The sequence below is a fragment of the Paramormyrops kingsleyae genome, chromosome 16 (assembly GCF_048594095.1).
Source record: "Paramormyrops kingsleyae isolate MSU_618 chromosome 16, PKINGS_0.4, whole genome shotgun sequence".
NCBI classification, from domain to species: Eukaryota; Metazoa; Chordata; class Actinopteri; order Osteoglossiformes; family Mormyridae; genus Paramormyrops; species Paramormyrops kingsleyae.
In genome coordinates, this window is record NC_132812.1 from 4,554,786 (window position 1) to 4,569,638 (window position 14,853).

Consider the following 14,853-nt stretch of genomic DNA (forward strand, 5'->3'; position numbering starts at 1 on the left):
AACCTCTGGTAATTGTTTATTACAAAGGCTTATTACTCATGCAATTTTGGGCTGAGGGTTAGCATGTCATTTGCAATGACAATGCCAGAGATGATTTAAAATTCAGTGTTATGCATAGGCTTGTGTTGGTTAATTTATGAATGATTAAGGCAGAGGGTGCATCATACTGGTAATTCTAACTCTCACTGAGCTTCCACTGTATCGCTGGCAATGTTACAGGCTGTATCTTACAATGGTGTTACTCCAGCTAAGATTCTCAGTACTGCTGTATTGGGATGAAGCTTTGTAATGAAGCTCCCACTCCTTTTTTTTTTTAGTCAAAATCACTTTGCTTGGAAATGGTATAACTAATCTACTCAAAATAAAATTCCCCTGGCGCTCCCCATTCATTACATTAGCACTTTCATCCATACAATTAGACAGTCATATTTACTGAAGGGACTCAATCTTCTGGAACAGGAAAAGGCCTAATCAACAGCTACAGTAATACCAGACAAGCCACAAAGGTCAATGAACAGGTGATTTGTGGTTCTGCGGGCTCAGGACTGAATGAATCAATTACTAGGTTTCTGTAGAAGCCCATCCTACAGACCTGGTGCTGACCCACAGTGCTGCTGGTTTTAAGTCTAGATGTCAAAGAATGAGCTACTGTTCTCTGACGTAAATTTTGTGGGACAGGCTGACATCAATGACAGTAAAAGCTACTTTTACAAAGATGATAATCTGGGGAGCTACCAAGTCATGACAGTATATTATGCTGACTAGGGGGTCCCCTCACAATCGATAATGATCATCTCATCAATTGACGAGTTGCCGACGACTGCTTTAACTGCACCCAAATGGAGCCAGGAGTGATGACGCATTTCAATTTGGCAAACCCTGGCACACTAGCTCACAAGGAAGAGCCCATACATGCTGCTGTTCAGAGGGGTGGTATATGCTCTTTTTGAAGCCCACTGAGAGAGACCGCAAGGGAGATGTCAAAGCCATTTTCATAAGGAAAGTGTGCCACTTCCTAACAGCTTCCCAAAAATAGCACACCTAGCAAACGGGAAATGACGCTGGAGCTGCTGGCGAAGCTGCAAAAACAGGTCTAACAGCGCAGTCGTAGCAGATGGGGGATGACTCTTCACACTGCTTAAAAGGGGACCTTTCATGATGCCTTGTGGGAGCATGCACACACAGCACGGTCCCCCTCTGCTCCCTGGCCCTGAAATAAAACCCACACAGCAGCACTGAGAGGGAAATGTGATCCTGGGAACTCTCCAGCTGGCTCAGGTTACGGTACCTCAATGCAGCTCACATGGGACCACCTTTACTCTCGATGGTGCGTGTGCGCGTGCGTGCGTGTGTGTGTGTGTGTGTGTGTGTGTGTGTGTGTGTGGGCAGGCGCCTGCGTGCACTTGTAGACAGAAACCCCACGAGGACAGACACAAGCAGACATTTGCCCATTTTCACAATCACCTGTCACATGAGTCTTTGGTTCACACACACACTGTTCGTGTCCTGTGGCACCAAGTAAACCCCACCTCCCTCTCACTTTCCCTGTGCGCCTTCCTAGCAATGAACACGGTTTTTTTTTACCAGGGAGACCTGCTTCAGATCATAGCCCCATTACTTTTTAGGTCTTAATCACACATTATCTCTTTACACAAACAGCTCCACTTGCATTTCCAACAATGGTTAAACACTGCTTTCGTAAATTCAGGATTTGAAGCTTAAGCTCACACAGAAATATATCAGCCTGCTTAAACTGCACATGGCACTGATGCCACCAAAAAACTAGTACAGAAATGTGTGTTTAACGGATAAATCTTATTAGAAGGCGAAGTACCACATTAATGGCCTTGCTTCTTACAAATTTCTCTGTCTTTGAAACAGCTAAAATGTCATACCAATATCGAAGTGAGCCACATATATCCATAAAAAAACATCCATATTTAATACCATATATTTGGTAATCTGCATACCGATTGCAGTAGTAACTGAATTTAGGCTATAAACTGACTAAACACTAAAAAAAGGTAGAGAATTGCAATTGTAAGAAAAAGTGATCATAAATAGTTATTTCAAAATCAATCTGACACAGCTCTCACTTAAAATTGGCCGTGTACGATGAATACTGCATGCCCAGGCATTCAACAGGAGGTAGCCAATAAAATGGTCAGTCTCATGTGAACCCACCCACCACCACAATGTGATGCCATCCAGCTGACAATCTTTCCCCAACAGCTCTCCTGTCCTCTGTGTTGGGCCATACTGCTAACTCAAATCAGATTGGTTCAGCAGTTACCTGACATGGAAAAACCTGGGGCTGAGCTCAGGCCGTAAAAAAAAAAAATATTGTGTGTAATGAGCTATGCTGCCACATGTCTGAGGTATGGTCTCACAGTAACATGGAATCCAGGCCAGGTGCTGAAAGTGCCAGTCATGGTTGGGAAAATAGGTCTTCTCATAGAGAGAGGGAGGCGTGAGCCACACAGACACACAGACACAGACACACAGAAAAGGGACATGCTTCAGAGCGACACGTGGCATGGTGACAGAACCCAACAGAAGTGTCTGTCTGTGAGGGATTCAGGTGAACGAGTGCATGTATAAACTAGTATGGAGAGACCACTTGATCACAAATCACTGGGCTATCGCAACTAAATCCTTGGCAGTAAAATGCATGAGAAAAGCTTTCCGAGGCACAAATAAACTGGTATAATTAAGAGTTATCAGAAGTTCTTAGTCAAACACTACAATAAACTTAGAGAAATCCCAGCTCAATCTTCATTTATTTTTCTATAGATTAAATGCTATTTTGACCTATAGCACTTGGCCTACTCCATACTTCCGACCAAAACACTACCATTTGTTCTTCCTTTCTCCATGGGGGGCAGGCTGCAGCGCTTTTTAGAGGCAGTGTATTTTCCTGTCATGTTCGGTAAACATTCGTCTCCTCAGACGCAGCTTAGCTACTATTTACAGCTGTCAGTAAAGCAGTTTACCGAGGATTTACTACAAATGTCCCAGACTCAGGAATTTTAACCACCCCAGCCCCCACCTACCCATACAATACACATGCACACTGTGCTGTCTCTCCAGTCACCAGGACACTGTTAATCCCCCCTGAGCAGCTGTCCGCCTGATTAACCTCTAAATGGGAAGTGAGGGTGGAGGGAGATAGAAGAGTTCCCAGTAACCAGTGCCCTCCATGGTATCTGCTCCTGCGACGGCCAGCATAGCATGACGGGTGAGGGGTGGGGAAAAATCCACACGTCAGGCACTACATGAAGTCACATGGAGGTGCAGATTGCCAAGATAGTGTGCTGGTAGGGCTTCCAAAGCTGAAAGCAGACTGATTACAACTTCCAATCCTAGCCTTTAGCATTAGAACGTGCATTAATTACTGAACTGCTCCAGGGCCAAACTACAAAGGTATCTAATTGCTCTTATTGGAAAAGAGACAGGTTCAAATGTAGCACAAGAAGACAATCTCCAATTCAAATGGAGGAACTAAGCATTCAGCCAGTGTCTTAAAAGTAGCTGAAAGTTACCAGTTATGGAGGGAGAATCCAAAATTTTGAGGCGATAAGGAGCATCCCTGCACCAAACGTGATGGCAGCACTGGAATTTGCCATTTACCAGATTCCAAAGTATATTTACCGTTTGTGAAAACTATCCATTTTCTAAATAGAAATATATAACTAAGCACAACTGAAAAATCATTTAAAGAACAAAAACAATCACTTCCTAAGCATTTAAACAACTGCCAAAGGCACATCCAACGAGAACAGGATTCTGAGTCCAAACTTATAGGAGATGAACAGCTGAGGTTATTCTTGGCTGTGTCACATGAGACTGCGATGGGGAGACCTGTGTATATGGATGGACTGGCCTTGCACCTGGGGGTGGAACTGCAACACACCACAGAGCACATGCAGGTGAAACAGCAACTCCAGTCATGAAATGACACAGTCATCTATATAATGACCAAATAATTGCAAGTTGCTAAAATATTTAACCCACCCACACAAATACAGACACACACAACATCCTCTATCCCAAAGCCAGGCTGCAGTCACACCCAGCGAAAACTTATGCAGATCAACTTCTAAATAATGCACACAGCCCCCTGGACAGGCCCACTGATGGCAAGCAGAAACACACACATATTAGGGCTGCCACTAACAACTAATCTTCTATGGATTAATCCATTGACTATTTCACCGATTGGTCAATTAATCTATATGATAAATTTTTCTCAAGAAAATCAAATAGACGGTTTAATTCAAGTTAGTTTGTTGTAAAAATAAAGCTATGTTATTAATGGGCTTTAGATAAGAGACGTCAGCTTTTTGGCACTATACAGACATTATTTTCGCCCACAATTACATAGGCAAATTAGTAGTACGAGTAAAATATTAAGATTATTGTGATGCCCAAGTTAGTAATCTGTATAAATTAGACGTAGCCTTATGCTTATTAAATTTGGTTAGCGGAGCACGCCACATGCAACAAACGATAAGCACTTCAGTCGTGATGAAGGAAGGGACAGATCAGCAGCAACATCTTTTAAGAGAGAATATAATGTGGTTAAACAAGGTAAAGATGGTGGTGTGGTGGTACGTTTTGCAGATTAAAGTCTAAAATATTTTTGTAAATATAGTTTTCTTTATTTCAGTTCACAAATTATTTTCTTTATTCAGTGTCCGTTTTCATTTCAGTTTACGATAACATTGATCGCAACAAGCCCAATGTGCACCAACACACACTGGCACTGTCAATCCACATAGAATAAGCCCAGATTTTAGACTAAACATTTTCTCAAACACTTATTCAATGGAGATTCTAAGGTATCAGGCAGAAAACTTTATGGCTTTAATAATGAGTGTATTTAGCGGCTACAAGAACAATAAATAAATAAATAAATAAATAAATAAATTAAATTAAAAAACTCTCCGTACTGATGCCAATTTAATAAACATGAATAGACACTTATGGTGGTTTTGCTTATTCTGGTAGTCCAGAATAGCGCCTGTGCATTTCCCCTCCAGGCGCTCGTGCATAGCGTTAATGCTGGTGTAGAAGTCCACCGAACTTTGCACAGTGTAAAACCACCTGTTTGTTTTGTGATAATCTGAACTACTCCCATAATTATGTATCGATATTAAAAGGAAAACAGTTGCTATAGTGCATTGAAGCGTTTTAGAAATCAAAGGCAATTTCATCAAAATTAGAAAAACGATGCGTCGATTTAAAATATTGTCGACATTTTTCCTGCATCAATGCCATCGACTGCTTCCATAGCTCCATGCGTGTGAAGTTTGTAGGTTCTTCCCACGTCATCGTGAGGTTTCCTCCAGGTACTCCAGTATCCGCCCACAGTCCAGAAACACGCTGAGGCTAACTGGAGTGACCAAATTGCCCATAGGTGTGCATGTGTGAGTGACTGGTGTGTGTGTGCACCCAGCGATGGGTTGGTGCATCATCCTGGGTTGTTTCCAAAGGATCCCCCACAACCCTGAATAGGACAAGCGGTTACAGAAAATGGATAAATGATTTATTGTATTGCTGATCAGCATCACCATTTAAAAACCCAAGTTAGTTTTAGAAAATGATGTGAAAATCACCATAAAAATAAATATTGAATTCTGATTCAACAAATGTGTGGCGAAAGCAAAGTTGTGGGAGAGGCTGAGGATGCCAGTGGGTATCAGTGATAGAGGCTTCACTAAAGTAAGTGGGGGGGGGGGAGGGGCTACTTCCTCTTTCATCATAATATTCACAAACAGCAAAAGTACAACCACACCCATATAATCAACATCATCGTCAACATGACCCACATGGAAAGGGCAGCATAGACAACTGACACCAGTAGCTGCAAATCTGTGCTCACAAGCCTGCAAGCTGACGTAAGCAAATCCTGACCTTTCAGGATCATTAGAAGCATCTCCCAGGGCAAAGACAAGACCCAGCTCGTCGGCACCTGTTTTATCCCCTCCCACACAACCAAGACATCTTGACCCCACAAGCAGCGCCAGATCAGCTGAACCACCCATGAGCAGAACAGCCTCCATGTTGCTTAAGGCAGTGATACAGGCAAAAGGAGCTTCAGTCAAACTAGCTGCTGTCATTTAAGGAGAACAAAGAATCAGTGTCTGGGACATGTGTCAGTGGGTGAGATCAATTGTGAGAAGCAGAGAAAGAGCCCAGTAAATCATGATGAGACAAACACTCCCAAAGTCCCGAGGGTATTGAGAAGCTATGGTGCCAGCTGGAGAAACGCAGCCCTGTCAGGCTGCAAACCTTCAGATGGGCCTCCTGTTGCACAGAGCAGACCAACAAAGACCCAGCGTACAAGGTGGGTGTTAGGTCAGGATCCCCATATCTCTGCATAGGCAGAGTGTGCGCACATCCACTACAAAGGTATTTTCCGCAGTCCTGACTGCACAGCTTCTACCATCACAGCTGTATGTTATACAGGTTCACCTGAACAGTCAAGGGTCACTTTCTTTCAGTGCTTTTCTCAAAATCTTTCCTTGCTCAAACTAAAAATCCTGTCTTCACTAACAAATATTTGTGTTCTATACTAGAATGAGTGTAAGGCAATGCAACGTGAAAGAAAGTCTACCCTGCCAAGAGCCTGTCTTTAGTTAATGTAGCAGACAATTCCGCTACTTGGAATTCCCAACCAAAGTGGCATAATGCAACCAAATCAAAGCCTTGTGTGTTAACGATAACTGATAAGTTCCCCTGCACCGCTGTCCTGAGGAAGAAAGGAGAAGCACCTCAAGTTATGATGCCATTTCAAACACAGAAACTAGCAAAGCAGATCAACTGCTTTAAATGATTGCATCATAGCTCAACACAATCATTCAACCCCATGAAGCATCTGTTCCTCTGCAGGAGACCATAGGACCTTCTCACTAAGGGATCATCTCTTTGGGTCTTTCTTGGAGCATGCGAGGCATTCCACATGCAATAGCCAAGCGTTGCTTTTACTGGCATTATCTTTTAAAAATGTGCAGTGTGTGGGGTCATTCCAGTAACAGTTCATACCAATGGAAGCCACAGACCATATGAAAAGAACACAAAATACTAACTAATAATCTGACTAATTTGGTCAGGGGTGCATGCGAGTGAGGTACATAAGAACACAGAGTGGTAAAAAGCATCTGCTAGATGGTCTAATTGATAGTCAGCCATGCCATATGAAATAAGAGGTTTCACAAAGATAACAATGCTCCTGCGTATTATGGGGCTGAATCAGCCATGACTAACTTGCAACCATATTAAATACATTATATGACAAACATATGTGGACACCATCTTGTCCAACATCTCATTCCAAAACCAAGGGTATTAATATGCAGTTGGTCAGCCCTTTGTTGCTCTAATAGCCATTAGATGTTGAAACAAAGATGGTGAGACCTGTGGTCCCTCAGGTTGAGTATTGATGTTGGATGATCCATGAGTTTATGTGGCAGACCACTTCACAGATAAAGTTGTTCCCAGACAACCGATGAAGGTGCTAAATTACAAGTCACTAACCTCTTCAGTACAACCACTCATCCTGCTGTCAGTTTGTTTTTGGAGATTTTAAAACTGTGAGCTTAATTATACGTGTCAGCAATGGGTAGGGATTAATTAGCCAATTTCTCTAATTAATAACAGTGTCCATATACTTTTGGCCATATACTAGTGTATATAATTGAAATGTCAGTGAATTAGGGAAAGTGAACTTATAGTGAATAAAGAATGAACAAAAATATAAACTCTGCCCTTTCCAAACCCAACCAACTGGGAAGACCAAAGTCACCTGTGACAAGTGACTCATAACGCATCACAAAAGGAACAACATGTGACACTTTGAATTGTCTGTGACCACATATTTTGAAATAAGATCTCATTCCCCAGAAACCCCAAGGACAGGTGGGACACTCACCGGTTTCGGCATCCTTGCCTTCTCTTTGCCCTTCCTTGTTTCTTAGAGAACACAAAGAGAGCCACTCCTGCGCCTGCAGATGGCAGGACGTGCAGAACCTGGAGGAAGAGAAGAGACAAGACAACATTAGCAGGAAACCATTCTAATCCAAAATAAACCCTAAAGGAAGTATAAGGGGGCAATGAAAACTTAACATACATCATAAAAAAACTCAAAGTGATGCAATCTGCAAGTAAGGTCCATACGCAAAACACCAGTAATGGGCAAAAATCAAACCATTAACTAATGATTTTTAAAAACACCCGACCCAGTGGTTTCTGCTCCATTGAAGGCATAGTGCAAGGAGAGGGACCATCAGGTCAACACACAGCAAAATTTAGAGAACACAATATGATCTTTGCTTTAATCACCTCTTTCATGGCAAATGAGAGGTCAGTTATTCTTGTACTGACAAAAAGTAAGTATACTTCACTCTTCACAAATATAAATAAACAGACATTTTGCAACAGGTTAGAGCTGGGCGATATGGCCTAAAAATAAAATCTCAGATTTTTTTCACAATAAATCCGATTTTCGATTTTAATCGATTTTCCCATCCCCTACTCAAAAATCAAACTACAGATGACAAATAAATGGTTCAAAACAAGTTAACTTTTTTTTTTTTTTAGTGCAATCTGACAAGCCAAAAAAGATGCTTGTAAGTGAGATGGTAGACCACGCCATTGTAAACACTTTTAGAAACTTGAACAAACTTTTAGCATGTTAATGAATCCCGGCTTTTCCACAGTATGTATGGGCACCATGTCTTTTGCAATATACATCGCGACAGCGTTTATTGCCTTCCACCGTGCCCCATTCTTATCATATGGCACACAGTTCGAAAACGTGTCAGGGACGGTTGCTTGCTTAACTCTGGATGTTGTGCTGGTGCTGCGGGTATTTTCATTTCGCTGGGAGCTGCACTTCTCCCACTCCACTGTGTGCCTCTGCTTTAGGTGCTGGAATAAATTTGTCGTGCTGCTTCCTTTGGTTGCAATGGTTTTTAAACTGACTTTGCAATGAGGACTTGTTGGTCTGTGTCCGACGGCGCAAAACCGAACCATTGCCATGTTGTTTGTGAATCCGCTACAGTGTTTGGGTGCGCCGCGCTAATTTACCCGTGAAGAACGGTGCGTCGCATTAGTTCCGCTTTTGGCGCTCGTGTGTAAAATAAGTAATAAAATCGATTTTTATAAAAACACATCGTCCTGAACTGTAAATTCGAATTAATCGATAAAATCGATTTATCGCCCTCCTCTACAACAGGTATTGTGTCCTTGAGCAAAGGATGCAAAATGGATTGCTTGCAAGAAAACTTAACAGCAGACTTAACCCTTACCCAGCCCTAACCATTACCATAAGAAACCAAAACAAAACACACTGGGTATCAGCCATATGTAACCTATCCATGTCCAATACTTACCCATTTAGTTTTCGGGAGTCTGCAAAAAGTGCTTATTTCTTGCTAAACTGATTTGTACAAATCAATCGTACGACAGCGGTTTCCCATTTAGATGTTTTTTATGCGGCATGGAAGCTGAACACTAAACGCTGCCACTCAGTTTTTTTGCCACACAGTGGGTGTGAAAGCAATGACTTCCAGCTGCTGTGACGTCATGTTCATACCCTTCGCAGGAGGAGTGCAAGAACATTTGGAAGTATTTCATGCATTTGACAACTAGCAGCACAGTGATTTGCAATCTTTGCAAAAACAAAAAGTTTTGAGGGGTGATAGTAGCATTTAGTGGAAAATCCCACTAATCAAAGTACATATGATTGCGCAAGATGAGAATAATATGAAAAAAAGCAATGGATGATTTGGGGGTCCCTAGATTGGGTTATTTTGCACACTGACTACAGCCTGTGATACACAAGGGGCCACTATCACAATAAAGTGCCACTATTGCCAGTAGGAGTAAAATTATGGGGCATTTCAAGCATTTGCCACTTGTGTGTACTCTCCGGGAAGACATTCAAATTGAACAGCAAATGCCTCAAAAATGCTTAAAACAAGATGTACAAACAAGATGGAACAGTACATTATACATGTTTCTAGCTGCCTAATTAAAGATTTTTAGCATACATTTTTATTTGTATCTACTTGTTTAAAAATATTAATAAAGATTTATATACAGTGGTACCTCAGAACTCAATTTTAATCCGTTCAGAACTCCGGGTCGAATCCTAAAAAGTTTGAGTTGTGATCAAATAAGAAATAATGGAAAACCAATTAATTGGTTCCCGGCCCCAAAAAAATACACCTAAATATGTTTTTTTTCCCCTTTTTTAGCATGTAAACACAAAATGAACTGGATAAAACAAGAGCATTTACTGTACTAAACACATCTAAGCACATTTATCAAAAGTCATTTGTAAAGTAAGAAAATAAATGCATCCAAACAATGTGTCCAGCCCCGATCGTCCGTTCCTTCCGTGTGCCACGCCCCCTCGTTAACCCCGTGTGGAATCCCGTGTGTTCAGCTGTTTCTGGTTGTTGTCATTAGTCGTCTGTATTTTGTCCACGTTTCAGTTTGTTTCCCCAGTCCGGTCATTATATTGTCTGTCTGCGTTTTGCCTGCCTTACCTGTAAGTAAACCCCATATTCCCCGATACCCTGATGTCTGCGCCTTTGTCTCCGTTCTGTCCTTGCTCGGCACAACAGTATTATTATAATTAAATGTATTAATGGTTTATTATGAATATTAAAAAAATTTATAAGAAATCTATTTTTAAATGTATTTTATATAATTACTGTTACTGTCTATCATTGTCTAAATGTATTTTTACTGTCTAAATATATGTATTCAGTTAGTGTAAACATGCACGATGTTATCACAGCTAATGCGAGGCTGAGACTGAAGCTTTACCCTTTGTTTCCGCTGAGAGATGTGCCGCGTGACTCATTTCCCCACGCGTACAAGTTATCTTAGGTCGGTGTTCACGGTTTGACTTCTGAGATTCAGATCGAGCTCTAGGTAATTTATTTTTGAACTGGTTGGTTCAACTTAAGAAATTCCAGTTCTAATGAGTTCGAGTACCACTGTACAGTTGTCCCTCGCCACTTCGACTTTCGTGGCTTCAGTCTATCGCGCTTTTTTGTATATTGATTAAAAGGTTGATGAGACTATGAAAATGATACATCGCTATGCATCGGAAGCATCTTTGCTCTTCGTAATGAAATGTACAATAATAACAAAGCTCTTGAATCTAAATCTGTTGCGGCAGGCGTTTATCGGTATCGGAAAAAATGTGTATCGGCCCATCCCTAACACACACACACACACACACACAGACACACACACACCTACACCTTCTCCTGGATACCAGACCCTCTAAAGTGCCTGCCACTGCTCAACACCATACGAAGTTCAGCTCCTCCTCCCCACCCACTCACAAGATCTCAAAACAGCTAAACAGCCTCAGCCCAGCATTGGTAATCCAGAGGCAGCAGGAAGCTTCTGTCGGCAGCTAGAGCTGATGTCTCATCTACATATTACTGTTCAAAATAGCAATTTCTCTTTAAATAAATCAGTGGTTGAAAATCAAAATATGTTCTGTTAGGTGGGACTCTGTTACTGTCAGTCACTGGTCTCATTTTAATAAACTAATTGCACAGGTTAATAAGGACATTGACAAGAGTACACAATCACAAAGTGCAAAAACCGAAATATCCACAAAACTGCCAGTGGGTTTCCTTTAGAGACTTAAGCCCAACAACATTTCCATATGACTCCTATATAGATACATTACAAATTTAAAAAAAGTATGAAGTAGGTCATCAACAAAAATAAATTCTAAGCTCTATATAAAGGATAATTCAGTAACATGCTGTAGCAGAAAATAGGGGGAAATGATACAGTGCATAAGAGAAGAGGTTCCCAGGGCACCAAAAGCATGAGTGTCAGTGCTTGGCAAGCCTAAGCATGGAGGCCAAGAGGCGTGATCATCATAGGATTCTGAGGGTAGGCCCAGACCACTCCCACATTCCAATCAAACACAGCGGCCCCCAAACTGGCTGGCACCCCCCATTTTTACATCCTCTCATAGCTGGCAGGCAGAAGGTCCTTGGCAGACCTAATTAGCCCCATCAAATCAGGACACGCTCTACCCTGCCCAGGCGGAAAATTCCACGACCTACCCTTAGACATGCACAGCATCAGACAACTGCGGTAAAACTCCAGATAGATGCACAGGGTTTGAGATAAATGAATAGTGAAATCCACAGTAAGAACTGTAGAAGTTTGCTCCCAAAAAATAACGATGACACAAAAGAAGGTCCACTACACAGGTGTTCTTAGAGGCTCCTTTCAGACAGAAAGCCACTTATAGTATAGCTGTGTATTGCCTGCTCAAAATGGATATTATAGCTGGTCTGTGATCCAGTGCATGAAAACCCAGCCACGTGAGAAAGCAAAATTCAGAAACTTAGGGTCATTGGGAATGTTGTGAGGATTATGGTCAGAGCAAGTCTGTGAAGTCCCTAACACACACACACACAAATCCCAGTAATGGCAACCGTAACCCCTACAGTCCTCTAACATACCCCCTGCAGGCAGTCTTTATACACTGAATATTAAACAATGTTGTATGAAAGTGATCACATCAGCTAGAGGACTGCTGTCTCTAGGTGTATGAAATCCACCTCTGCTGTCAAGTTCCTAAAACTTACCTAATATATTACAGATTAAGCATCTGTACTCTAATATAGAGATAGAGAGACAGAATGCATTACTTGAGACTTTTCTTGCCTTTATCACCACTAGTACCACAGAAGACAGATGCCCTTGAACTACTTTTCCCTCCCTCACAATGGTGTGGAAAACAAACTTCAGCAAAGTCCCTCCAGGTAGTGTACGACCCCAACAACATCCATCACACACATGCTCAATCACATTTATTGATTACATTCAGTCATTTAAACAGACACACTTATGCAGAGCAGCCAAGAGCATTTACTCAGCAGTCTGTTTTAAACAAGGAGCTTGCCAACCTTAACTCACTAATTTATAAACGCTTTAATATAGTGCTGTCCCAAACGATTCTTCTTTAAATGATTAATCTGGCGATTATTATTTTCGATTATTCGACTAATCTAACAAATTTTTTGATTAATTAAATTTTCCTCATCAGATCACATTTGATACAATTCACCCCCTCCCCCACAAATCTGAAATTCTCATTAATGTTTCAATTTATTAAAACATTTCTTAAACATTAGAGCATTAGCAAAAAAAGGCAAATCAAGAGATTCAATAGGGTTTCTATGTTAAACTGAAGTTAATAATCACTGCAATAGTTTATTATTTCAGTACACCAATTTGACTATAATGTTAAAATAGATGCTAAAACATGGGATGATTTCATAACTAGAGAAACATGTTTATCAAACACTAGCAAAGATAACATAGTTAAGCTTACTTCAGTGAGCAAGAAACGATTTAGGCTACAGTGTGTAAGACTGGTCATAAACGATAATACGTCTCACTCTTACGACAGAAAAAGTGAACAGAAAATATAAAATGGCTGAAACAGTGTCATTAACGTCAGCTACAGTAGAGGTGCAGAAAAGATGTTATGACTGAAGTATTCCCAAACTTTGGAAGGCTGCGTGCAAGCCTTTTTTGCCGCGTGTTTTTCCAGAGGCTACAAAGCCCTGCTGGTAAATGTAGCCATGTTGCCTTGTGCGCAGGGGTGTGGGGCTGGGTGGGTGGCAAATTTCCTTTTTGCAGGGTGGTAGGAGATGTCTCATTAATACTTATGAGAGAAGTGCTACATGATTGGCCAGTGCATTCCTTACAAAATATTGCGGCACTGCTGGCACCGGTGATATTACACAAAACTATATCAGAATTAAGTCAATAATTGATATAGTTTTAACGGTGCCAGCAGTGAAACAACTAGCCAGCTTATTAGTGGAATAACTTTGTATTGTAAATGAAAACCATGCCGCAGGTCCAATAAATAAAATACTGTAGCTCTCGAGTGGCGAAGAGATCATCAGGTGGACAGTAAAGTTCAGTTATTACCAGACTGTTTTATTGCGCAATTCTTAAAAGGACAGTGTTAACGTGATCCCGAGGGGATAAAGTACTTTCCCTTACAATACGCTTTGCAAGGCACTTAGTAATAAGCTGTCACAAAACATTTACGTAGTTTTACACAATGTGTCGACACTAAAATTCCATGTTGACGCATTCTTATAATCGACATTGTCGATTACGTCAAATAATTGTCCCAGCCCTACTTCAATATAGTTGACCCATCTGCATTGCAACTTTCTCCATCGCAGTTTTGAGGCACCGCAAGGTTGGCATATGAAATTAAATGGGAATTTAGGAGTTTTGCAGAAGCTGCAGACGACACAAAGCGGCCAGTGGATGACAAAATTTTTAGCAACTCATAAATGCATAAAACATACGTACAGTGCCAATTTGGAGGATGCCAAGCATGTTTGTAGCAGCCTCTTACAAAGTTCACTACAAGTTATCATGTATCTTCCGCTTCTCGTATACAAGAACATAAGAAATTTACAAACGAGGAGGCCATTTGGCCCATCAAGCTCATTTGGGGAGAACTCTACTAAAAGCTCAGAGTTGTAAAAATCTTATCTAGCTCTGATTTAAAGGAACCCAGGGTTTTAACTTGCACTACAATAACAGTGCTGTGTAAAGAAGTGCTTTCTCAAATCCATTTTAAAACATTCTCCTGCTAATTTCCACCTATGGAAGAGTCTTACAATTTCTGCAATGCAGAAAACGTGGACGGAATTGCGGAATTCAATAAACAAAATGGAATCCGTTGTAAAACAAGGAATGTCGTATAATATATCGCTGATATCGGTTTGTGGGCAAAGCAATGGTTTCTAATAAATTTTGGCCGCT

General features: G+C 41.1%; 1 protein-coding gene across 2 annotated transcripts in view; it reads right to left on the bottom strand.

Annotated features, from left to right (window-relative positions):
- LOC111852078 (radixin) overlaps window positions 1-14,853 on the bottom strand; it is a 49,297-nt gene that overhangs the window by 28,841 nt on the left and 5,603 nt on the right. For both annotated transcript variants that reach the window (XM_072700922.1, XM_072700923.1), the window contains exon 2: window positions 7,934-8,031. In XM_072700922.1, the coding sequence (XP_072557023.1) occupies window positions 7,934-7,945 (12 nt within the window). In that variant the 5' untranslated portion in view covers window positions 7,946-8,031. The remainder of the gene's footprint in view (window positions 1-7,933; window positions 8,032-14,853) is intronic.